Raw genomic sequence first — 26,860 nt, forward strand, 5'->3', positions numbered from 1 at the left:
CACTTTATACCCTATTACATCACAAATTTGAGTTTTATCACTTTAGTTTTTGGATTTGGGAGAGAGTTTTTCATGTTAACTAATATTTTTTGGACTGTCTTAGACCATAGGAATAACATGTATGAATTTTAAAAATGGGCGTAGTTCCCCTTTAAACCAATGGAGGTGAGCAAAAACAAGATTGTCAGGTGTTGTTAACCTGTTCATCTTTAAGTTTGTGTGTTGCTAACACCGTTGTTTTACAATTGCCTTTAAGTACAACAAAGATTAATGTCAGTGTTAGTGATATTTCACTTTTGCGGGCAGATTGATGCTTGATTTATTTTTAAATAATAAAGATACACAACACAGCTTTAAAAAAAAATGTTTAACACAGATTATATATTATGATTTTAGTATGATTTGATTAAAAATATAAAACTTGTTCAAAATGAAAATATCTGATGTGGGGACACTAATTGAGATTTAAATGTGATCTAGTTTTATTTTGTCATTTTGTGTAACAACGAGACAAAATTAATTCTTCCGGGCAACATGCACTGGCGGCATTTGACGCATATCAGGATAGGCCAACGTCGATTTCCCAGCTTTAATATGCGTGAACTTTTTTTTTTTATCACATTAGCTCCCCAGGTTGGCACATCCCGGCCATCGTACGCTGACTACTTCTTATTTGGCTATTTGTCTTAACGGCATGTCTAATGTTTGCTACGGGAATCTAACATTACACGACGCAGGCGGTGTGTGTTGCACTTAAGAAATGTTGTCATTTTAATACCAAAAACTGTTTATACATGGAATGATATGTACATTATCAGGAGCAATGGCTGACTTTCCTAACAGTTGGTCTGAAACATTTTGTTCTTCCAAAGTGAAACAATGCATTAGAATGTTTTTTTTAAACGTTGCCAAGCCTCAGATTTAACAAACCATGTACCAGTAGTTTGTATAAAGTAATTGTGACACAGACGTAAATGTGATTTCCATACTATCTATACTGTACGGGCCAATATCAATGAATGTCCACCCAGAGTCATACTGTTGATGTCCCAACAACAATAAAAAAAAACATGAGAAAAGTCTGAATTATTTCATTTGTGTGATTTTTTAACATGAAATTGGCCTTTTCTGAAATAAGTATTGCAGTGCTTACATATTAGTGTTTTTACTTTATCTTACATGTTCAGCCTTGCTACCGTTGCTTCTCTCTGTTATCCGCCAGTGTTTTTGTTTCCATGACATCCAAAAGGTCCGTAACAGGGTCACAGACAGACACAGGCTGATAATGTATACTTCATGACATGCAGTTTGTTTTTTGGCTAGACCGAATAATCTATAGACCTTGAGGCTGTTCACACATTTTAGACAGCCTTGACTGTTAGCAGAGGTCTGTGTGTAAGTGTGTGTTTATACGCTGTGAGATCAACACTATTATTTACAATGTGGTTTGTATGGTTGTGTGGGATTAGACGTGAGAAAATGCTCAATGAATTAGCTCCTAATGCTTATATGTCTCTGTTGAGGTGGTGTGTTTGGATTTGCCTCGCTTGATACAGTTGCCAGAGAACATTATTGAACTTGGCCTGGCCACCTCCAGAGGCCTGGATTGTGATATTTAACAGTAGATTGTGGGCTATTAGTCTCATCATGCTGTGCAATGAAGGTTTCATCTGTTAACAAACATTGTGTGGTTGATAATAATAATAATAATAATGAAGGCTATTTATAAGCACTTATGAAAACGAGCAATTACAAAGTGCTTTACAAGGCAGCAAGTACAAGTAGCCTACATATCGGATGGATCTAACAGGATGTAACTTTACTTGGCTGCTGGAAACTGTCTGACTTGACCGCAGCTTTTTGTCACCGGCACCTGCTGCTGCTGCCGCCTGATCTCGTCTACTTTCCGGGTGAGGCGCAGTTCAGTGGGAACGAGCAAGAATGAATGTTTGTAACGGTTCAACCTGCACCGTGGGACTATATATCTCCTGACTTGAAGCGTAAATAAACGCTTCAGTTCAGGTTGCGGTTACGTGAGACTCAGCTGAGACAAACACATTCAAATTAGAGCGTATCTGTAGAGTTAAAACACTTCTGACACCCTCCAGTCTTGACATGCACGGGGTGGATGGGAATGATTGAAACATCTTTTTTATTACCATGTTGCCATACAGGGGCATTTGCGGGGAATTTGCGGGGATACAGGGATTCACAACCTTAAAAAGAAAGTGGGACAGGGCCCCCCCACATCCAGCGCCCTTGACTACCTTTATTCTATCTTTATATAACGAACAGATGACCAAAGATGATGCTTTTGTGGTAAAATATCACACTTTATCCCTGGTGCTCTTGAATTGTCCTGCCATGTAAAAGAAAAAACAAACTAGAACAAAAATGACAAGCATACGGCTCAATTCTGAAATCTGAAAGTTTGAAAGTAATGACTTACCACTGGAGAATGTGGACTGTGACAAAAAGCAGACGCTACATGCATACTGCACTATACAAGTGTGGTATGTGTATGTTTAACACTACTGGAAGAGTGGCCAGGGCCACTATATGTGGCGTGTGACATGAATTAAGCTGCAGTCATAGCGACAGCAGCCAAATGTTTTTATAGGGAAGAATGTTCTGTGTGTGTGTGTGACAGGCACGCTCTGCTGTGTTTATTGTTCCACGGCTTTGGAGTGCTAGCCTCCAGTTGACTGATATATGTCTCCCCACTTCCTGTTGCTCCCTGAATGGGCCAATCAGAGCCTGCGCGGCCACACAGGAAGTTCCCCCGTGCTGTCGCTGAGTGAGGGGGATGTCGCGTCTTCGTCACAATGTCAATACAGACACTTTCCGCGGTTCCCAGCATGGTTTGCTGACTGACCGATACGTCCCCGCGGTCAGATACCCTACTGCATGTGTGGCAGATAGGTTAAAACCAATGATCTGAATGGACAGAATCAGCATTCCCGTTGCCAGCAAAATTTATGACGCATGGAAAAAGGCAACAAGACATAAAAAAAAGCTGTGCTGAACATCCAGGAATTGCGGCGTTCCTGTTGAACCATTCAGAAGATTTCAACACATCCAGCTTCCTCTGAAGCATTATCCAATTTCTGCGCTGCAATGATGTACCGAACCAGATTATCACGACAAAACAGGAAGCGACTTTTCATGGAAATGTAAATCTCCGGTCCCCGAACATTGAGAGCTGCTATTGCAAGTTGGCAGGAAGGTTAGAGAGTCCATTCAGATAAACCTCTTGTTTGTAGAAGGGACTAATTCGCTGTGAGTGAGTGCTCCTTCTCGGTATCTGCAGCTGGCTTTGTGATACATTTGTACTAAATTCTTTCAAAGACAGAGCAAATGGCGACAGGGAGAAGGAACTGACTTCAACCACAGATAAGAAAAGGAAACAGTGGTGATGGAGAGTGGAGGAAAGAGGGTGAAGACTGTAGCACAAGACTGAAGTGATGAAACAGAAAGTTTCCGCCATGTTTTTGCAGTCTTCAGTCTTACTCATCTGCTTATAAAGGAAAAGTAATTTCACACAGTGCTTTTGTGTAGTGTTTGACTTGAGGGAGCTTTGACATGTGAATACTTGCCGTTGCAAACCATCTTAACACTGGTGACCTTTGAGGGAATGGACAAACCTGAAAAGTTACTGGTGGTGCCAAAGTCGTACATTTTCAAATTTGAAGGCACCCATTAAAAACTGTTGTTGAATTTAACATGCATGTGATAAGTAACAAGAGAATAGGAAAGAGATGCTTATCTGGCAAATCATTTGGTGGTAATGAACAGTACGGACTGTAGGGGAACTTCAATTCCCAGCACTTCTCCTTTAAAATGTCTCTGTGGGTAATATTTCCTGCTGTAATGTTAGTCGTAGATGTTTACTTGTTTCTCTACCTCACTAACAATATGTATGTTTTGAAAAGTGAAGCCAATGTGGAAGTGCCTTAAACTTGCATTCTTTCTAATGGCCAGCAGGGGGCGACTCCTCTGGTTGCAAAAAGAAGTCTGATTGTATAGAAGTCTATGAGAAAATGATTCTACTTCTTACTTGATTTAATACCTCAGTAAACATTGTAAACATGAGTTTATGGTCTCAATCGCTAGTTTCAAGTCTTCTCCAATACAGCATGATGTTCATTTAGAAAAATTATGGTCCCATTTAGAGTCAAATAGACCATAAAGCAGGGGATGATTTAAGGCGTGGCTACCTTGTGATTGACAGGTCGCTACCACAGCGTTGTCCGGTCTGGGAATTGTCTGCGTTGTCGTCTTAGAACTTTAACCCTTTCAAACTGTGTTTTCAGTTCATGACAGTTAATTAAAACCGTTTTGGTCGCCTGAAAATGTCTTATTCAGCGTTCGGTTGTACTTAGCTCCACCCTCTCGTGTCACTTCTGGTTGCAAAAAAACAGCATGGCGACGGCCAAATATCAAGATGGTGACGGCCAAAATGCAGAATTTGAGGCTTCAAAACGGCAGTCCACAAACCAATGGGTGATGTCACAGTGATTATGTCCACTTCTTATATACAGTCTATGGTTTTACCATACTTACATTTCATTAATAGATTTTGTCAAAGTGCATTTGACTCCCAATTAGCTCCAAATGAGATTGATGCCATCTGGGCTAAAGTGGCACTAATTCCAGAGATCCTCCCTGATTGGCCTCGGACAGCAGGTGACAGGATATAAAAGGTCTTGGAAGACAGTAATCTGGTTGGTCTGTGTATTTCCCTCAGGAAAATGGAGGAAGGCCAATGTTTTGTGTACTGGATAAACCTAATAAAGTGATAAACCTAATGAAATGGTTTATGTTTGAGTGAATGTGACCCTCATATTAATTGGTATTGGCTTCAGGTTGCTGCAGTGGTTAATTAGAAAAGAAATGCAAAAAGAAAAAGATAATGCATCTGAGGTGGTTCTGTTTCATCCACCTCATGAATTTAGGGAACTGACATGATTGATCACAAACTATCCAGTCTAAGTCCACTAACATATAAAGGCATACGAAAATACAGAAGACGGTGAGGAAAGGAAAGAAAAGGAAAGGAAAGGAAAGGAAGAAGAAGTAGAGATCTGGTGCAGACAGAGAAATCAGTGCGAGGAGGAAAGTGAGGAGAGGGAAGAACCCAGGGAGGAAGTGGGAGTGAGACAATCTTATCCACAGTTTAGATCAAGGAGAAGAGGGATGACCAGTCCGAGGCCAAACTCCATGCTGCCTACTTTAAACAGTTTACATTGGGCATCCACAAAAAATACACACACGCACAGACGTGCTCCTAAAACTCACAGACACACACTGAAGCAAACACGCACACATTCACAAACTTATACAAGTAATTCACACAAAATTCACTGTAAAAATGACTCATAGTACTGTATGGCAGACCTGTTTTTCTGCTGCAACTCACCCCTCTGATCCCTCTTGTGGTGAGTCATAACACTGCAGCCTCCACATGGTGAAATACTTTATTTCTCTGGGTGGGGTAGGGGGCTGTTATGGAACATGTGTAAGGGGAGGCCCGTGATTAAATAAACAGAGAGAAAGAGGCATTTAAAGCAGATAACAGTTTAGGGTCAGAGAAAAAGAAATGGACAATTCTGTCCCTCTGTGTCTTTCCAGTTGTAGTAGCCAACAGTTTCCATATTGAAATCAATAAATCAGGGCTGTGAATCGATTAAAATATTGAATCGTGATTAATCACAAATCAATTGCACATTTTTTATCTGTTCAGAATGTACCTTAAAGGGAGATTTGTCAAGTATTTAATACTCTTATCAACGTGGGAGTGGGAAAATATGCGTGCTTATGTATATATTTATTATTGGAAATCAATTAACAACACAAAACAATGACAAACTGTGTGTGATTATCATAAAGTGGGCTGTAATGTCTGTAAAGGGGAGACTCATGGGTACCCATAGAACCCATTTTCATTCATATATCTTGAGGTCAGAGGTCAAGGGACCCCTTTGAAAATGACCAAGCCATGCATTGAAAATAGCCAAAATTTAGCATAAGTTTGGTGTGTGTTTAGCCTCCTTCACAACAATCTAGTATGACATGGTTGGTACCAATTCCTTAGGTTTCATATGGTGCCATTATCTTCACTCTAGCTTTAAAACGGAGCCCACTACAACCTCCGAAAGACCGAATAGCGTTAATGTGTTGAAGAAATTTGTGGCATTAAAACGAACTTGCGCGTTATTGTGTTAACTTTGACAGCCCTACAATAAGTGAATATAGTCAGTTCTCCATTATCCGCAGTGTTTCTTCACGTTTGTCTCCGTTCACGCCTCAGTCCCACTGTTTGTTAAATAACTGGCCTTCAAATAACACTGAGGACGTTTTAGGGCACGTGTCATTTGCTGTGGGTTTGTCTGTTGATGTGGTTTGTCTTTTTTACTGCTGTTCCGCACTCTTACCATGAAGCCACACTGGACACAGCAGCCTAGGTGGGGCTTCTGCCGCCCATTTATTTTCAATGAGGCGTGTCAAAATCACTTGAGGGCTGATGTTGGCACAATGAAAGCAAAGGCCTGTGGATGGTGGTGTTGTGGTGTGGCCTGTCAATCCATCTTTCCAGCATTTTTACTCCAGATATCTCAAATGATTCAATATACTGTACTCTTCTTGTTAATGACAATAGCCATGTTTCCATTGAATTGTCAAGCGAATTTTAAGTGAACTTTTGAAATGTTGCATAAAAACAAGAAATGCAAGTTTCCATCAAGTGGTTTGGAGCGAATAAACTTGGTTACAGTGTAGTTTGGCCGACAGCAGAAACAGTAGGGTTATTATAGTAAACCAAATCCCAAACGTAGACGAAAATAAGCAGTGAAAAATAATATCCTTTAAGAAAAATTAGATTGAAACTATATTGCCTGGGAAAAACTATTAAAAATTAAATAAAAATGAACATGAATTCATTTCAGTTTTAGTTTTTTAGCTCTATTATCACTACCATTAAAAGGAGACAGCATGAATTTCCGTCAACTCTCGTGACATTGAACCACCATAAAATGATTCTACACATATTTCCTTGATACTTTCTAGATTTCCTAAACATCTATTGTCAACACGTCAGCACATGCACCTTAGTGCAAAAATAATATGATCTGGTATTGTCCAGCTCTCAAATACAAATGTGTTTAATTATTATGTTTATTTGCAAGCAATACAAAGAAATATCATACATTGAAAACCTGCATCATTACGTAACAAATAACAAAAACGTAACATCACACCACATTTAAAAAAGAAAGAAAATGTTTATCTTGTCAACAGGAAATTCCTTTCAGTTGGACAACATATTTTCTGTCATTTGATATTAATCTCTTGATTAAATAAAACAAACTAAGGAAAACAAAAACAGCTTTGAGAAATCCACATGACACAGAAGACTGATGACACAAGAGATGTTGGTAATACTGTACGGAAATTGTGTAATAATGTGACTCTAATTTAACAGAGTTGAAATGAGACCAGAAAGCGATGAGTTTCTATCTTTGTGAGAACCAATTAAAAATGTACACTTTCAGATCGAGGATATTTTTGAACATCTGCCCATTCTTCACTTACAAAAGAGTCTATTTTAAGTTTCTGCAAAATTATAATTAAGCAAATCTGTGTGTCTGCACTTCTGTGTGTGATTTACGGGCGATGATGACGCAAGTTGGAAGAAATCATTAATAAACTTCAAACTATTTTTACCAATGCTGCTGTAATTTACTCCTTATGTCAAACTCTGTGTCACAAGTAAAATTAACACAAAAAAAGACAAAGTTCAACGACATGAAAAAGAAACAAAGAAGTAAAACGAGAATGCCCAAAAATGGAATAGCGACTTGTCTATAAAAACAATCAACAGCAATGGTTTAAAGTGATTGTGTGCCACTGTGGAAAGTTGCTAGAGGTGACAATAACAACATGTATACATAGTTACTATAAAGCGTTAACTGTCATGTCCTATTCTCTTTCTAACCCTAATGTTTAGTAGTCAGACCATTTGTAAAAGCTTAACAGCCCAAAATGAAGAAGAAGAAAAAACAATTCCACATGCAATAGATGAAGCAAAATGTTTGAGTGCATTTGTATCTGAAATGGTTATGGGTATAACTGCATGGTTAGTGGCTTCAAGTTTTTAAAGGTTAAGGTATGGGGTTCATAAATATAGCAGACCTGTGTGATGTATATGTGCTGGTAAATGGTCAGCAGTGAAAACACGACAGCATTCCTTAAAGTTACTACAAGGAACTTTCATTCTGTGTTGATTTTGGCGGTCCCTGTGGACAAAAGCGGTAGTGTTTCCGTGCACCAGAGTCCCTTTAGAAAACCTCTAATTTTACTGCAGCAGCTTCCCCTGTGCAGTCCTGGTTCTAGTTCTCCTGTGCCTCCCTTCCTTCCAGCGGGCCAAGCAATACGGCCTGGGCCTCCAGCAGCGTAGTGTCGGCATCGGCTCCTAGCAAAGACCGGCCGTGGGAGGAGCCGCTGCTGCTGGGCGCGGAGCTCTCCACCTCCCACCGGAGCTCCGACTGCAGGTCGAAGGTGGCAGCAAAGCCGGGTCTGGGTCTGGGTCTGTCTGCGGTGGGCTGATCACTGCCGGAGGCCCCGCGGAACAGTGGTTCTCCACCTTTTTCTTCTTGAGGACCCCTAAATTGATACACATTAGGTCATGGACCCCCATTTTATAAGATATTGCTTCAGGGACCTTCATCTGGAGCAATTTTGGCTGTTAGATATGGTTAAGACCAGAATTCTATAGTTGTCAACTACAGTTGAGGAAATAACTGAATTGAGGCATCAGTATTAAATTGAGACTGTTTCATAACCAGTTATGAAACAGTCGTGGCTGCATCTGCTGCCGCGTCGGTGCCTGCTTGACACCAACTGCTACAATCCCTAATGAACTACGTCTGTACGAGGGACTACCAATGCTAACGAGGGATTTCCAACACCTAATGACAATGTGGCAGCCTGGAGAATAACACTTCTCAATCACTGCCAAAGACATCTAGAGCTCCCAGCAAGCATGCTGATGCTGCAGGAACCAACGCACGGGCATCGATCGCAGGGACGTCCCACACCAATACACATGGACGTACTGAGGAGAGATGCTGGACAGTGCTGGCTTTCCGATAGTTATATTATCACTCTTTCCATCCACCACTATTGGTTTTGTGTTATCTGTCCTACTTGTATTAGCTATTACAGCTGCTAGACTGCTATTGTGGCTGCTTCTCTATCTCTCTCTCTCTCTATCTATCTCTCTCTCTCTCTCTCTCTCTCTCACTCTCTCCCTATATCTATCTATCCCCCCAGCCGGTCTCGGCAGATGGCCGCCCGCCCTGCGCCCGGTTCTGCTCCAGGTTTCTTCCCAGTAATCGGGGAGTTTTTCCTGGCCACAGTGCGCTTGGTGGATCCTGTTGGGTCTCTAAACTATGGTGTACGGTCATAGACCTGCTCTATATATAAAGCGTCTTGAGATAACTTCTGTTGTGATTTGACGCTATACAAAAATAAATTGATTTGATTTGATTTGATTTGATTTAAAAGGTCCTCATAGTAACTTTAAAAACAGTTGAAGAAGTAAGCAATATGCAAATCACTAAAATAAGAGAGCTGTTTATGATACAAAAACATATGATTAATGGTGCCAGTTTGAACACACTGGGTAAAGAAAATGACTGAAATCCCTTTACTATTTGGGTAGTCTATGTATGCTCAGGCTCAATACCAGGGCTCATGTAATAAAATGTGTTTTCAGGCACCAAATCACTTCATAAGTCAATGGACAAACATTTGTTTTGTGAAAAGTTCCCAGGTTAGCAGTCAACCTCGGTGTCGGCATTCGTGCTCAGTGTGCTCTGATGCATTCGCTCCAGTATCCGGTGTATGCTGCTGAAGCTGGGCCTATCTGACGAGTGTGTGCTCCAACAAAGCCTCATCAGATTATACAGCTCCAGGGGACAGATCTCGGGACAGGAGAGGATGTGACCGTCCCTCACGTAGTAAATAACCTCCTCGTGACCCATACCGTAGTACGGCTGCATCCCGTTGGAGAAAATCTCCCACAACACCACGCCATAGGCCCACACGTCCGATTCAGTGGTGTAGCGGTTGTAGAATATGGACTCTGGGGGCATCCAGCGAATGGGGATGGCGTCATTCTCGTTGGCTTTGTAGTAATCGGCCGAGTAGATGTTCCTGGAGAGGCCAAAGTCTGCGATCTTCACCACCATATCCTCCCCGACCAGGCAGTTCCGGGTGGCGAGGTCGCGGTGGACGAACTTGCGCTCCGACAGGTAGGCCATTCCCGCGGCGATCTGCTTGGAAATTGACAACTGGTCGGCACTTGACAGAAGCCCCGCCTCCAGCTCAGAGGAGAAACTGCGGCCCGACAGGCTGGCACGGCTGAGGGTGCGCACCGATTGGGTTGGGGATCGGCGACGCAGGAACTCGTTGAGGTCACCATGGGCCATGTACTCGAACATCAGACACATGGGTTTACCCACCGCACACACGCCTGAAAAAGAAAGACAATTTTATTTCGTGATCTATGACATACAGATTTTAATAAGTAGGCTTATGAGTTGATTTTCCCACCACAGAGGTTTGGGAGTGCAAACACAAATACTCAACCACATAAACACATTGGTGACATCATTAAACCGTGTGTTTTTTCCTTCTACAGTGTCATACAATGAGTTGATTCACTGTATAAGGTAAATAAATATTCTCAGCCTAGACATAAACACAGACGACTGAGATGTGTGTAGCTCTCAAATAAACTCTCACGCATAGAGGATGCACAGTCTTACATTAGTAGCCCAGTCATGTAAACACAGTGTGTTTCTAAATTAACCTTGTGTTCTTTTGAGTCGGTCTCTGCTGCGGGGAAACACGAGCAATTACAGAGAATTTCTCAAATTTGGAGGGGTGTGATTGTGGCTGCACTTACTGTGAATCTCAGATGCGATTAAGATACAAAGAACTCAATTTAGGCTTCTGTAAACTTGAAATATGTTATCTATTTGGCAGTGAGGGCTCCCACCGCTTCCACAACTGAACTTGTATGCATTCCAGATGTGGAAAGAAAGGGTTTTGCTACATTCATTCCTGAATGAATAAACGAGTGAATGAATTTCCATCAAATATGGTGGACATGCAATATTAAAGGGGACCTAATACTGTATGCTTTTGTGCTTTTCCCCCTTTCCTTTAGTGTGTTTTATAGTTTTCTGTGCAGGTAAAAGGTCTAAGCTCAAAGTCCAGGCCAAAGGGAGTTACTCTCCACCACAGAAACACTGCTCCTGAAGTGCCTGAAACGCCTTGCTTGAAGTCCCGCCTTTTCTTCCGTAACGTGGTGATGTCACAACACATTTCGGGTAGCGGCTAGTTTGGCACATCGTCAAACAAAGCGATGTAAAGTGGAGCTAGAGCGGAGTCTGAAGAGTTTGGTGGTTATGTTGACCAATCGCAACAGTGGACCAGGTGACCAATCAGAGCAGACTGAGGGGCTCAAACAGAGCGTTTCATACAGAGGGTGAAAAGAGGAGCTGCAGCACAGCCGTTCTGAGAAAAATAAAGCGTTTTTTTTTAACATTAAAGCATGTAAACATGTACTTGTAGAATCCCCAAATAAAAGCAGGAACCTGAAAATGAGCATAATAGGTCCTCTTTAATCATAATTTTGCATGATAAAGAAATCAATTTACCTTAAAATGTCAAGGACAGAAATGAAATGTGTGGGTGTAACAGCACATGGGAGAATATTCTAGTTTGAGCAGAGGTTTGCGCTCTCCAAATTAATTCTTTACTACTTATTTACTTTACCTCTATAAAAGAGTGGCTGTCTGCTTGTTTGTTTACGCATTCCTGTAAATGCTTTTTGCAATCTGCAGAGGAATTAGAGCGCACACTGTTGAGACTGTGCAGAGGCCCAGCAGCCCTGCGGAAGTGCCACTCATGTGACCTGGCATTCAGCAACACTGACTTCAGATTTTAAGTACTTTATGGCTCTGCAGAAAAATCACAACAAATCATTGCCAACGAGAAAGGAAATAACCCCCCCGGAATCAGACAGTATAGTTTCAGTTTCTCTTTCCACAGCCAATTTTAGCTTGAGGCCTTGCAGATCTTGTCTGTGTTTCTTTCCAGCGTAGCCCATGATTAGTGCACTTCATGTGGTTAGAGCACTGAAATGAACTGAGTCATATTGACCACAATCATAATTTTGATTTAGTGCACTTGACTGCTTCTGTTTTTCTGTGTGAAACATGAATTGGAACGTCAGTGACCCCGCCAGTAGCACTAGTCAGTTCAAAGTCATTCAAACTTTGTTCAAAACCACAGAACAAAACAAAAGCTCCCCAAAATACCAAATATGTCTATGAATTTTGGGGAAAGCTGTATTAGGCAATGCACAAGATATCTGGGGTACTTTGATTTGATGGAATTGTGCAGCCATTAAAATCATGCAATATTTGTGTAAACATATTCAACAGTTAGAACAAGCTCATACAGAATATATAACTTAACTAAGGAAACATTTAACGGATTCTGTGCAACACCCTTAAGTAAGTCCCTCAGCTAAGGAGAAATTAAGCCTTACTTAAGAAGAAAGCTTAAGATGTTGTGTGCAACCGGCCCATGGATGTTTTGCCTGTTATGTCCAAGTCAGCTCAAGAACTGCAACAACAACAACATGCTCACGTGGAAGTTTTGACGAGAAGAGGAGGCTTGGAGGTCACGCTCAGTCAGCTAGTTCATGTCCTGTGGGGTCACCGAGTGGGACAGTTCCCCCCCAGAGCGAGCTCTGATTACTGCTCCCTCGGGTGTGTGTGTGTGTGGGAAGGGTGTCCACAAACTGAACTGTAATTCAACAGTAGCGGCCTCAGCTGAAGGTCAGTAGCCGGCTCCAACTGTTTCACTCCATCGCTAAATATACAGAACACAGATGCCCCATCCTGCACATGCGACAGAATAATGACATGCAGACATGTGGCGTCTCTAATTCTGACACACATGTGTGTTACGGATGATGCGTATATCTTTACACATGATTTGCAGTGTATTATTAGTCCAGGGGGGTAATTAGAGGTTAACTAAATAATCGGATCAACTCTGGTTTCACGTACGCCGGAGATTTCGACGTGAGTGCGTCGCTCTCTAGATGAGTCATCCAAAATGAACATATGACACATTGGTTTGATATAATCTTTATTTTTTTTTGTCTGCAGTGGTGAATGTTGATTTAAAAATATTTCAGGACCACTGGAGCAGTAAAATGGACCAAAGTAAACAAACTTCCTTCAGCACAGCCGATGATCAATGGCCCTGTTTACTCACTGAGAGTGCCAAATAGAGTACGTTGTATTTCTACATGTCTTCCTGGAAGTATACTTGGATGCGAGCAGTTTGTATTAGATTAGATAGGCTGTATTAGTGGAGATAAACTTTAATAGAGCACATTTGTTTTTACTCAGGCCAACAAAGGCACATTAGTTGTCAAGCAGCACTTGTTTACTGCCAAACAGTCCTATCTGTTTTTCTAGCAGGTTTTCTAGCACTAAAGACTTCATTCAGAAGAAATAGTGTGGAAACTAGGGCCTGAATTTACCAAAAAACACTGGGCTGTTTCCCTTTATAATGTTGATAATATTGTTTGACTTTGGTTATGTAATTTTGATGTAGTGTACTGGAGACTTTGCCTATTTCCTTAGCTGTTGTTTTGATTGAGCAGGTGTGCACCAAAGGAGCCGATCACAGTGTGAGCATCAAGTGGGCAGCAACACAGGTGACGGGTTTGATTACTGAATGATGCGATTATCCAATAAGATGCTTTGAGCATGTTGACTGAAAATGTATAAAGCTGCTTCTGAACCTTTACTTCTGTTTGGCCCCTGTTGAAGATGTGGGCCAAGACTTTGATTCAATGAAATGCTGTTTTGAGTGAATACAATTTCAAAAATAGCAACTCCTTCAAAACCACAATTTGTCCCTAAAGTGAACCAAGTGTTTGAGTTGCCTAACCTTCACCATACCTTAACCACCAGGCATACGTACATACTAGAATTACAGTCTTTTCATTAATTGAACATTGAAGTTGCCAAACCATAACACCTTGAATATGCTCTAGTTGCCAAGATTGATCATTTTAGGGACACCAAATAAAAATTTGACTCTGGACATTTTGCTAATCTGTGATAAAATGCTCAAATTGCAAAAATGAGTGAAGAAGGAAATATCCCCTTCAGCACAGAGTACAAAGTTAAAAGCGTAGTCCACTGATTTAACATCGCACTCCTATAACAACGACTAGTGAGTTTGTCATTTTGTAGTGCCGTCCAAATGTTTAGTGAGAATTATTATACCATATATAGTGGACTCAAAGTATCCCACAATGCATCGTGAAAAGTAGTGGACAATGATGGTCACTAACCGAGCACTATAGTATACCATAATGCGTTGCGCTGAAGGAAAAATGGCAGACGGACGAGAGGATAGAGAGCAGCGCAATTGGGACAAATCCATCCCATTTTCATTCACCTATCGAGGTCAGAGGTCAAGGGACCCTTTTGAAAATGGCAATGCCAGTTAAGTTTGGGGCAGTTTTTTTAGCCTCCTTCGCCCGCTTCAACCTCCGAAAAATCGAAAGCCTGTCAAATTTTTAAGAGGTTGATTAAAAATCGCAAGATGTGTTAAAGAAATTAGTGGCGTTAAAACAAATTTGCGTTAACATGTTATTATCGCGTTAACTTTGACAGCCCTGATGTTCACATATGCTGTAGTACTCCCCAACACCTATAATTAGACTTTGACTAGAGAAATCTATGGAGTTCCCTTTTCTAACTATATGCACTTAGTGGTTGATTTAATGTGCAACAGACTCGTCCACCACATTACCTTTCTCTCTCTGTGTCCATATCTGTTTTTGCACTTTGCTTATCTCTCAAGCAATGTAAAATGTACAATGTAAAATCCAGCTGTGAGTGCAGCCTCTTGGGAATCTGGTTTTGGCGTTCATACACACACACACACACACACACACAAACACAAACATACACTAACCTAGGAGTCGTACGATGTTCGGATGGTCGAACTGAGCCATCAGCGCCGCCTCTCGCTGGAAGTCATTCTGCATGTCAGCCGAGGCTTCCTCCTTCAGCATCTTCACAGCCACCATCGTGAAAGACTCCATTGGCAGCAGGCCTGGTGCTCTGCAACAAACACACATGCACGAAAAATATTCAACCACAGACAATGGACGCAAAAACAAAGCTAGTCCTCTAGAAAAGAAGAGAAGATTTAAGGATTGCAACAGTTTTATTATTCATTTTTAGTGTTTTTTTTAGTAATGCGTTTACCAGATATCTGTAACTATGTGTCTTTTAAGTATACTAACAAACAGCCTAGCAGAACAGAGCACCTGTATAAGTGCAATGCACTGTAAATGTCAAGTCACTTGGAGGAAACATACATGCATACACACACTTCCTGTCTTGGCTCACTAGAGGGGCAAACTAAAGTCAACATGTAGATTTATATATAGTTTGCACACACACATATATGGCCACTAACACACACTCACACACACATTGGAAAACTACAGATTAAAGCCCATCTGTCAGAGAAGATATATACTCCTCCGGTCTATTTAGGGTCTCTGCGTATGTTGCATGTGTGTGTGTGTGTGTGTGTGTGTGTGTGTGTGTGTGTGTGTGTGTGTTCATGCATGCATGGTCATACACGACCCAATGCATGTGCCGCCTGTGCATTTATACTATCTGTTCTCTTGAGTGCATGTGCGTACAGGATATAGTCTTTGCACGTTTGTTGCCTGTTTCTGGTCATGCATGTATAAGTGTGTGTGTTTGTTATCTTATACTTCTGTCTTTATTTTAGTTTTAGACTCTCAGAGTCAGGATGTGGTTAAAATGGAAGACGTTTCGCTCAGTCCTCACTTCCTACAGGAGGTGTTAAAGGGCCAAGACTTTGAGTTTTTGAGTTAAGGTTATATTAGGTTTGTGGGTTAAGGTTGGGAATCTAGTTGTAGTAGTTAAGGTTACACATATTGAGTAATGAATACATTACACCAATGCCCTCACATATATAGTGCATGAGAGTGCGTATTATGTTCTCAGGGGTGTCCATATGCTGCACCATTCCAGTTCTCATTTGGGGATTACCAGCAAGCCTGAAGGACGTTTCCTATCAATGCCATCAACCACTATATACTGTGCTAACTGTACTATTATATTCCCCCTATATATCCGTCGTGCTTCACATATTGGCATTGTGCAACATCACGGACAGATGGTCATAATTCTCCACTGCAGTCTATAGCATAACGTACAATAAACAAGCATCTACTGTCGCCGTAATGCAACTCTGCAGGTCTGGTATCCACAACACTTTCTGAATGGTCCTAAATTCTTTGTTATTTCGGTATGAATCAACTAATTACAAGTTAATATTTTACTTTGAAAATTAGTCATCACATAACAATAAAAGTCCCAAACATTTTCATTCTTGACAACTATTTCTGACACTTTTCATGTGAACAACCCAAGTGCAACACTATGAATGTCTTCCAGAACAGACTGTCTGAAAATGTAGACCGTTATCCCCATATTTAAACAATATTGCCCCCTCCCACCTCCACCCCACCCTACCTACGAAAAAGAATGCATTAAATTCGTATATAACCCATAATCGTATATAGTCACAAGCCAGGATGTGCAGGGCTGCTTGTAAGGATGACGTAGTATAGAAAGCGACAAAATCCGCGTAGGGATGAGTTTGGGTTGGATGGATGTGTCAACAAACACGGGACTTAAACCCAGGAGACCGCTATTCGTGTCCCGTGTGAAACCAAATCAATGCTGACTTATTTTACCGTTTTTAGTTACATAACTTACATACTTAACTAATGCCACGTGCGTAAGTTACGTAACAAACTTATTTTACATAACAAACGTACTTATGTTAACCGAAACCACGACCTTTTGCTGTACCAAACCAAGTAGTTTTGTTGCCTAAACAACAGGTCCTGCACTGCAGGGGCTCTGGTCACTCGTGTTGCTGGACATTCATAAGAGAATGCAAGAAAAAATAGCTTTTCGTAAGATATCATACGAACTGTTGTAAGAGGATACATTGCCTCGACCCCGATCCTTACTCTTTAATCTCCTGTCCATCAAAATGTGAATTTATTGTTTTATTGTCGATTACAGACTCCCGGTCAGGGACACTACAGGGTTGAGAGGGCTGTGGGACTGTTGTAGGAGGAGATAAAGTCTAATAATGCAGAGTGTCACAAGGTTAGTAAAACTTTCATCACTTCAGCCGCCCTGGATTCTTGGCTGCGATGATTATAAGTCGTGGGTGGATTGGCTTTCAGCGACTGTACAATTAGATCTGGAAAGTGTTTGGTCAATGCTGCTGCATAGCAGCGGTTTGACAAGTGTCAATTTAAATGACTCACAACTGGAATATACGGCCACTGTTCTGTATGAAGAAGGAAACTACAAACTTAAAAACATAGATTTGGGTGTCAATGTTGACAGTGTCTTTATAAGCAAGTGTCCAAGTGGTTTAATAGGTTTATGACATGTTTGAAATGCAACTACTGTATCACCCAGGTCTGGTATTCAGTCTGATCACAGGGATTAGTTTGAGACATTCGTGTCTTGCTGCGAACAGCGTCAGTGTGGAGTGAAAGTGACACCTGCGGCAATCTCCTTGTGACTTTGTGAATGACGCAGCAGCTCTCAGAATGAGCAGTGGCCTTGTTGGCCACTCTGCTCTCTCCAAATCGGTTCTCAGCCCTTTCTTTTCCTCTGCCTGGGAAATATCCTCATCACGTTGGCCCCTGGCAGCGATTATGATGATGAAATGGCAGTGTTTTAATGATTAGTCTGACATAATGCTGCAAACATCTGTGTACAGTCGCTTTCTCGCTCATTTGGAATGACAGGCTCTTGAACCTCTCACTCTCACTCCTCATCATTTTCTAACTCCATTCCTTCTTTTCTCCTTTTATTACTCAATTAGATAACTATAGACATAGTCATTTCCCCTTTCCTCCTTTCTCACCTGGCTTGGAAAACCCGTCCGAAGGCTCCCTCTCCAATATCTCTGACATATTGGATATTATTTCGGGGATACTCGAGGGCCAGCAGCTTGGAGTTCAGCAGCAGGGGAACCCGCTGGTACATGGGGTTGGGGTGGAGTCGATCCAGCAGCAGCTCTGATGGAAGAGCGCTCATCGTCGGGGTCTCCATTGCTCTGTGGAGAGAATGCGGGAGTGAGGAATAAAAAAAGGTGGGACACACAGATGAATAAAGATCTGCGTCTTTATCTCACCTCTTCCGGTTTCTCCACTGCTTCCTCCGTCTGCGGCAGGCGAGGATGCTGATGGTGAGGAAGACTGCAGCCGCAAGCGCAGCCAGGATGATGACGATGACGGACATGGAGTAGGCCGGAGACGATGTCGTGGTCGTTGGAGGACGGCGAGAAGTCTGACGAGGGCCTGCTGACTCTGGCTTCATCACTAAGACACAGAGAGACTTAAAAATCAAAGTGCTAGTGAAATAGCATCCTATACATTCTCTTTGATTCCCTACCTGATGCTACGGTTATTTCCCCACATTGCGGCACAGCGCAGTACTCCCAGCGGATGTTGGGATTTGAGGTGTAACACCAGGGCTTGTCGCTGATTCCTCCCGGGTTCCTGCAGTAGTTGTCTGAGTTCTTCAACTCTGGAATCACATCCACAGAGAGGCGGTGCTGGTGGGGAACCTACAGGTCGGTACAGAGGAGAAAATCAACGAGCAGAAGAGCTTTGTTGTGTCTTTCTCGACAAAGCTATAAAGTATTATCAACAACGAGCCCTTTACTTCATGTCCCGTCAGAAGTATACCGTTGCTTCATTCGACTTCCTACAGTGGTAGGGTGATTATAGCATTTTTGAGCAAAAAGTTATCTTTTCAAAGACTGTATATAAAGATGGACGACATGACAGCTCCCCAAAAGTGAAGCCAAATCCTCTCACTTGCCCCCTGGTGGCTGGCTGCAGTATAGGTTATAAATCCCACCCCCTCCATGTTAGTGGATGGGACATGGATCAAACTAAAAAGTCAAAGTACACGTCAAATAAATTTTCCCGAAAGATGGTTTCTGTCATTTAAGTAAGTTCTTTAGCTGTGATTGACAGCTGCTCTGAGTGAAGTAGTAGCGGTACCGGAGGCTCTGGAATTGTACGAGAGAGGAGATGTACCTTTAATTTTCCATAACCGTCACGAGTCTGCGTAATACAACATGTGTCAATTGATCAAAAATGTAGTTATAGACAGCTACCGTGGGGCTAACGTAGCAGCCAGGTGGCTCACGCTAACAAGCTGCGGGCATGCTTGGCCAGTGATTGGCTCAGGCAGGTGTGTGGGCGGGACCTCGATACCGCGGCTCCAACTCCCCGATCACTACTTCGCAGACTCTGGCTCCAGATGCTTCACTTTTGTACAGTGGGAGGAAGTGGAGACACGTCGTCCATCTATATACAGTCTATGGTTCTGTTCTGTTGCTGATGTACTCTGAAGAAGGTATAGAGGAAACAGACTTGTCTTGAGGAATCAGTAAAGTCTGATCAGTAAGTTTCTTGCTGCATTTTTTTTCCTGGAATGTTCAAGAGCTTTTCCAGGCAGAAATTTCTGACTCTTCATCAAAAACTATGATGGCCTTTCGAATAATTGAATACATTTTATTCAAGGCTCTGTTTAGGGTCTACGGTAAGGTTACAGTTTAATAACTGCAGAGGGTGTAAAATGTACTAGAGTGAGGAACATTAGGGGTAGTATGGTTGTTTCTGCAATCTTAGAGTGCCAACTCAAATACTGAACATCTGGTGTCTTTGTGTGTCATGAGCTTTAGTCATCAAAAGAGCTATGGTCCAACGTATCCCAAGAGATATGAAGTTATGAGCTGCAACGGCTGGGTTCAACACATGTGCTGCTGTAGCTGAATGTGTAAAGCAAAGTGCTCACAGGGTTGACTTCCCGCTGGTGCCGGGAATGTTAAAAACAATAAGTCCTCATTCCTAAACTACAAGATAGGTAATTCATCATTGCCTTCCAAAACAATCCATACTGTATGAGCATTTCCTGATCCGGCACACACTGCTGGCAAGAGAGCATCGTCAGTCAGTGCTGCCAAAAACTACTGTGTTTGAATAAAACCACTTGTTTTAGGTTAAGGAAAGACTGTGGGAATACTTAAAATAAACCAACATTAGCTGTTTGTAGGAGATAGGATGTGGACAGCAGTCTCCAGTGTCTGAGTCCAATCAACTTTCTCCTTGAAGAGGTTTTGTGGCACGTTAACAATGTCACGCTACTTCACGTCATTATTCCAACAACCACAATTGGTCACTTGACAGGGAAATCAAAGGTTGTTTTAGGTGCTTAAAACTTTGGGCTACCTCCAATTCTGAGAAGTGAAGCCAATGCAGAAGTGTCTTAAACTTGCATTCTTTCTAACAGCCAGCAGGGGGCGACTCCTCTGGTTGCAAAAAAGATGTCTGATTGTATAGAAGTCTATGAGAAAATGAGCCTACTTCTCACTTGATTTATTACATCAGTTAACATTGTAAACATGAGTTTATGGTCTCAATCTCTAGTTTCAAGTCTTCTTCAATACAGCATGATGTTCATTTAGTAAATTATGGTTCCATTTAGAGACAAATAGACCATAAAGCAGGGTATGCTTTAGGGCGTGGCTACCTTATGATCGACAGGTCGCTACCACAGCGTTGTCTGGTCTGGGTGTTGTCATTTTCGTCTTACAACTTTAACCTTTTCACAGTGTTTTCAGTTCATGAAAGTTAATTATAATCTTTTGGCCTAAAAATGTCTTATTCAGCGTTCAGTTGTACTTAGTTTCACCCTCTCGTGTGTTGCAAAAAAACAAGATAGCGATTGCCACAATGCTGAACTCGAGGCTTCAAAATCATAGTCCACAAACCAATGGGTGAAGTCACAGTGACTACGTCCACTTCTTATATACAGTCTATGGTTTAAACAAATGACCAATGATGTTGTTTTTCTGGTGAGAACGGTCTCATTAAAAACACCAAAGGCTCATAGTACTAAAACAGAGCTAAACTGATGATGAATAATACCCTAATCATGGCATATCTTGCTTTTAATGTATTAGTTCGCAACAGTCTGTGCAAAAAGACTGAATCAAAGTATGGCTGCAGTATTTCTCTGTGACTCAGCACTAAATAGTACACCACTCACCCGATGCACATTACAGCATGCACATGTGTTGAGTGTGTGCTGACCATAAATGAGATTTTACTATGGAGGGCAACATGTGACATGTGGAACATTTGGCTCATTTCCTACAGGACTCATATGTGCAGAATATCTTATATCCACTATAAAAACATTTTGCTTAGAAACATCTGCTCTGATGCGTAGAAGGTAAATGATGACTTTGGACCGAGCCACCGCTGAATGATCTTGCGTTGCAGGTTTTTAGAAAAAGGACACTGACTGTGCGAAGTATTAGTAACAGCTGCTCTTCCTGTGACTCTAATGGACCACGGAGGCAGGTGAAAGCTACACTCTAGTTTCAGCTATCATGGATCAGGGGTGATTCATGTAAGAGGGATATTTTAGGTGGAATTAATTGGTCCTAATTGGTGGAGTTGTTTCTTAATTTTCTTTGTAAATTTCCAAACATCATAAATTCATCATAGGCTCTGTTTTGCTTTCGTTTTGCACATATGCCTCAAATTTTCAGATGGTAAAATACACTCAAAACATGCACAGTCACAGATTACTGGATATTAACTTTGATTTTGACATTTGGGAGTTAGAGTAAAATATTGAAGTCTTATACTGTGTCATTTTTAGCTATTAATCAGTATTTATGAAACGCATATTCCCAAAAAAGAAAGTATGGGCCTACCTCATTTAGTAACATGTAGGCCACTTGAGTTGAGAAAGAAAATGGTGCAATCAGCTTCTCATTGCCCTCTGGGAGAACTGTTCCACACCAGACATTATCCTAATCATGCTACTATTATACTTTCAACAAAAAAGCTTTGATGCTGGCCAGGAACTTTAACATAATCATCCAAATAATCCCATCATGTTTAACAGCCAAGCTTTTAATGAATGTTTAGCCAGCACATCAAATCACAGAATCCCAGTCTTTTCCTTGAAGTAGCACGTGCTACAATTACATTTACAGATTCAATATTTAACTTCAAATGGTTTGTCTTGTGTTTCATGTTAACAAGGGATGAGAGAGTCAGATCACACATGATGTTGGGAACGTGCAGTACAGTGAATGTGCGATTGGACAATTATTGGATAACCTGTCCGTCCATCTGTACAAATGTACGAACATGATATCTCAAGATCGCCTCGAGGGAATTTCTTCAAATTTGGCGCAAACGTCCACTTGGACTCAAGGATGAAATGATTATATTTTGGTGGTCAAAGGTTACTGTGACCTCATGTCTGTCCCATTCTTGCGATATCTCAGGAATGTCTGGAGGGAATTTCATTACGTCTGGCACAAACATGCAGCTGGACTCAAGGATGAACTGATTAGAATTTAGTGGTCAAAGGTCACTGTGACCTCACAAAACACGTTTTTGGCCATAACTCAAGAATTAATGAGCTAATTATGACAATTTCACACAAATGTCGAATAGGATAAAATGATGAAGTGATGACATTTTGGATGGATGTAAACTGCAACTTGACTGGTTGGGGGAGGCATACAACTGCTAGGTGGTAATTCTAGTTTTCTTCTGTTTTTTTTAGACGTTTGAAAATGCAACATAAAACGTAGTTAATGTGTCTGATAGTTTTAATGTGGTGAAATGTTATTAAAAAGCACAACAAATGCCCCTTGGGGACCAACCTCGTAGGGCTGTGTATTGGCAAGAATCTGACGATACGATACAGGGGTAACAATTCAATATATTGCGATACTGTAAGCAAGGCTATATATTGCAATTTTTTAAATCTAATTTTAGGAAAACTGTCATAGTATAAAGAACACACCGTGATACGCATAAAATCTGAGTAAAAAAAGGTTACTTTTTTTATGCAGTCAGAACAGTGGGATCTGCAATTGCATTTATCACACCCCATGTAACATCCAACATCATAGCATGTACTGTAAACTATTAATTCAAAATCAACAGTGTTTTTGAGAATCGATACAGTATCCCAAAACATTATATTGCAATATTCTATATTTTTTATATTTTCTTACACCCCTACAACCTCGAGGCAGTTCCAGGAGGCCACAGCACCCACTTTGTGAACAACTGGTGTAGACAACATATTGGTATCATGGAGCTCTATATGAGTCCTTGATTTTCTGATAGAGGTAGTGGTCTCACGTGGTATCTGTCAATTTTGTCCACTGAAATGACAACTGTCACAAGCAATTGTTTTCAGCCGTAGAGCTACCAAATTAAGCTAAATGAATTGGTTGAAAATGCGGTCTTTGGATAGCTTTTTAGTGTTCCAAGCTGACTCATTTTAAATCGAGAATCCTGTAAATACAACACAGTGAACGGGGCTTCTTATAAGAATAACCTGTGACCCTACAGGATAATGCACTATGAGGTAGGTTAGGTTACTACTAGGTTGTAAAATTCATATTTTTCAGCAGCAATGTGCTACAATGTGGACATGGTTTGGTGTGTGGTGGGAGAAAAACAACTACTTGTGAACTGAAAGTGTAAGCCAACATTGTGTGGAGAGAAAAAGAGGGAAAGGAGAGAGAGAATACACTAATATTTGTGAATCCCATTAGAGAGCGATTGTTCTCTGAATTTCACATGTACATCTGTGTGTGTGTGTGTGAGCGAGTGTAAGATGTTAGAGAGTGTGTTAGTGATGGAGTCTGTGCAGCATATGCGTGTGAATGCTAATTGCTTCCAGAGGCAGGATGTGACATGATGAGCCCCTCCCTCTCTGCTGACCTGGCACACACACACACACACACACACACACACACACACACACACACACACACACTGCACAGGAGAGTAGTAACAGCTCACCCTAACAGACTCTCTCACTGAGCAAAGCCATAAAAACATAAAGAGGCTTTTGGGCCACAGGCAGTGTGTGTGTGTGTGTTTCTGTGAGCATATGTGTGTGTGTGTGTGTGTTGTGCTTGTGTTTGCACTTTTGTGTGCTTTTCTGTTTCTGGTTAGAGGTCAGGAATGTTTGATATAAAACTGAACATCCACACACAAAATATCAGTCGCACTTAACTTTGAAACTTGGATTTATAAATACAGGCATTAGCTGTGTCGGCAGCCTCGCTATCAACGCCTAGAAATGTTATCAACACAACAATTTCCCTGTATTCTTTAAGTTTTTTTCCATCTTTATTTTGTGGTGATTGTGATTGACAGGTCATTATGAAGTCATAGTTTAAACAGGCAACGCTGCAACTGATTTGACTGTTATCGGGTCATTAAATGGGCGTTATCAGTTGTTATATGCCTCGTAGATGTGTGCAGTGGGGGCCTGTATACGTTGTAAAACTGAAACGTTAAGTTTTGAACACAAACAAAACAGCTTGGCTAGGTTTAGGCAACAAAACCTACCACCAAACATCGTGTTTTGACTTAAAAAAAACTATGTTTCAGAAGTGAAAGTGAAACTTAAAGAAACATGTGTAACAATTATGGGGATTTATTGGCAGAAATGGAATATAATAGTAATAAGTATGTTTTCTTTACTGTATAATCACCTGATGACAACAATTGTTGTGTTTTCATAACCTTAGAATGAGCTGTTCATATCTACAAAGGGAGCGGATACCCTCTCCACAGAGTCCGCCATGTTTATACAGTAGCCCAGAACGGACAAACCAAACACTGTTGATATTTCCTGCTTAGGCCGAAGTCGATAACGTTACTCGCTCCCGTCGCCGCCGCTCTCTCTTTCTTGCTTCACACTCACTTGCCACGTACACACACACTCTACGCAATGGCTCAGCTCTAAATGGCTCTAGAGAGGGCCATTCTTGTTTTCCCGTCGGTCACTGTAGCTCTACAACATGCTTTGCACACAGGAGAGGCTTCAGTTGGTTGCAATCCCTTCACCTCACCGCTAGATACCGCCAGATCTTACACACTAGACCTTTTAAGGCTGTGAACACAAAGACAACCGCACATTGTTGGTTTCACATGGGACACAAACCCTGGTTTCCTGGGTGATAGTGTTTTGTGTCCCATCCATCACCCTCAACATCACGCTTTTGCTCCCGTCATAATTACTACGGTCGCTAGAGATCGCTGTTGTTTTCTTTTATTCCTTATTTTGGCTATCGCCCATATGAATCAATGATAAACTCTACTAGTGGGTGTAGGAGGCCCCTCTTGACCCACATCTATGAGCCTTATAACCACTGATAGCACACATTTAATGACCTGATAACAGTCTAAATGGCTGTACATGAGGACATAAGCAGATTACTTTATTTTATATCTGCACTTCATATTTTAGTTGTATTGAAGTTATATATAAGTTCTACACATTGTGTAGTGATGTGACACTGCGGCTTTAGATACATATACACAAAAACCACAGTACCTGTTGGCTCCACGACTGACACGGTATCCCAGACCTCGTCACATTCAAGCTGCCTTGGTAGAAACGACCTCTGTCATCATAACATGTTGCTGTTGATACCAAACACAATGGATAACAAGATCAACATGTTATTTTTAACAATTAATATTTAATAAATTACTCATTCATTTCTGTGGGAGATTAGTTGTGATGAATGACTACAAATAAATTAGTGTTGCACGTAAACGCGTTTCCACTTACTTGTAATTTGATCTCTTTTGATGTCTGAAATGTAGAAAAAGAACAGATTAAAAAATAAATATGGAGCGGAAGCACAGCTATTAAGCAATCTGAAGGAAAAATATAACATGGAGAAATCAGTAAAGCGCTGAAGGTCAGTTCAGTACAGTTCCGATTATGTTACAGAGCAGACATACACACTACTATACGCCTAGATCCTTTAAAGTAATACACCACAAACACAAGCCTGCAGCTGTATATTTTGGCTCAGCCCAGTCAGACCCTCTTAATGACCTCATCAGTATCAGTGACCTGCAGTTTAGCAGGCCAGGCTTTATTTGGCTGTAAGGAACTGCACCCAGCCAACTCCTGCTTTTCTTTTACGTAACGCTCCATTTCCTTGCAGATTTTAGGCTGGATTACTGTGTTAAGCAGTACAGAATTAACAAATCTTATATTTATCAGATTATAGCAAAGCAGATTGTTGAGTAATTTAAAGCATAAAGTCCATTTGATCTTGAATTCTGTATGATTATTAGTGTATTTTCTTCTTCTTCTTCTGAAACACTGCATACTGTAAATAGGGATTTACCGATGCCGATACTGACTCAAATAGCTGGATCGGATATTGGTGACAATGGGGCCAATCTATTCAATTTAATTCTATGTTTATATACTATATTACATTATATGCTGGAATTTAAATTCCTGTTTAAGTTTTGACCGATTTGTTGCTGCATTTTTTTTTTTTACCAAATTGCAGGTATACGATTTATTATTTTAGTAAAAGAGAACAATGACATGAATTTATATTTATGTATTTATTGGTCACATTTTGATTTAAAAAGTTAGGGAAGCTACGTTTAAGTCAAGCCTGATCTTTTTTTACACATAAAAGAATTATCCAGTTTCTTCCACACAGTGAGGCATACAGGTTATTAATTAAACACTGTTCGGAACGGTACTTGGTATCAGTATTGGGACTAAAA

General features: G+C 41.1%; 1 protein-coding gene across 1 annotated transcript in view; it reads right to left on the minus strand.

Annotated features, from left to right (window-relative positions):
• Nucleotides 1-9,523: 9,523 nt before the first annotated feature.
• musk (muscle, skeletal, receptor tyrosine kinase) overlaps nucleotides 9,524-26,860 on the minus strand; it is a 34,156-nt gene continuing 16,819 nt past the window's right edge. Inside the window, exons 11-17 of the mRNA XM_074617816.1 lie at nucleotides 25,893-25,916; nucleotides 25,653-25,741; nucleotides 18,639-18,813; nucleotides 18,379-18,565; nucleotides 18,109-18,300; nucleotides 15,082-15,230; nucleotides 9,524-10,534 (exon numbers count right to left, since the gene is read on the minus strand). Of these exons, the coding sequence (XP_074473917.1) occupies nucleotides 9,834-10,534; nucleotides 15,082-15,230; nucleotides 18,109-18,300; nucleotides 18,379-18,565; nucleotides 18,639-18,813; nucleotides 25,653-25,741; nucleotides 25,893-25,916 (1,517 nt within the window). The 3' untranslated portion in view covers nucleotides 9,524-9,833. The remainder of the gene's footprint in view (nucleotides 10,535-15,081; nucleotides 15,231-18,108; nucleotides 18,301-18,378; nucleotides 18,566-18,638; nucleotides 18,814-25,652; nucleotides 25,742-25,892; nucleotides 25,917-26,860) is intronic.

This window comes from Sebastes fasciatus, chromosome 19 (genome assembly GCF_043250625.1).
Source record: "Sebastes fasciatus isolate fSebFas1 chromosome 19, fSebFas1.pri, whole genome shotgun sequence".
Classification (NCBI taxonomy): Eukaryota; Metazoa; Chordata; class Actinopteri; order Perciformes; family Sebastidae; genus Sebastes; species Sebastes fasciatus.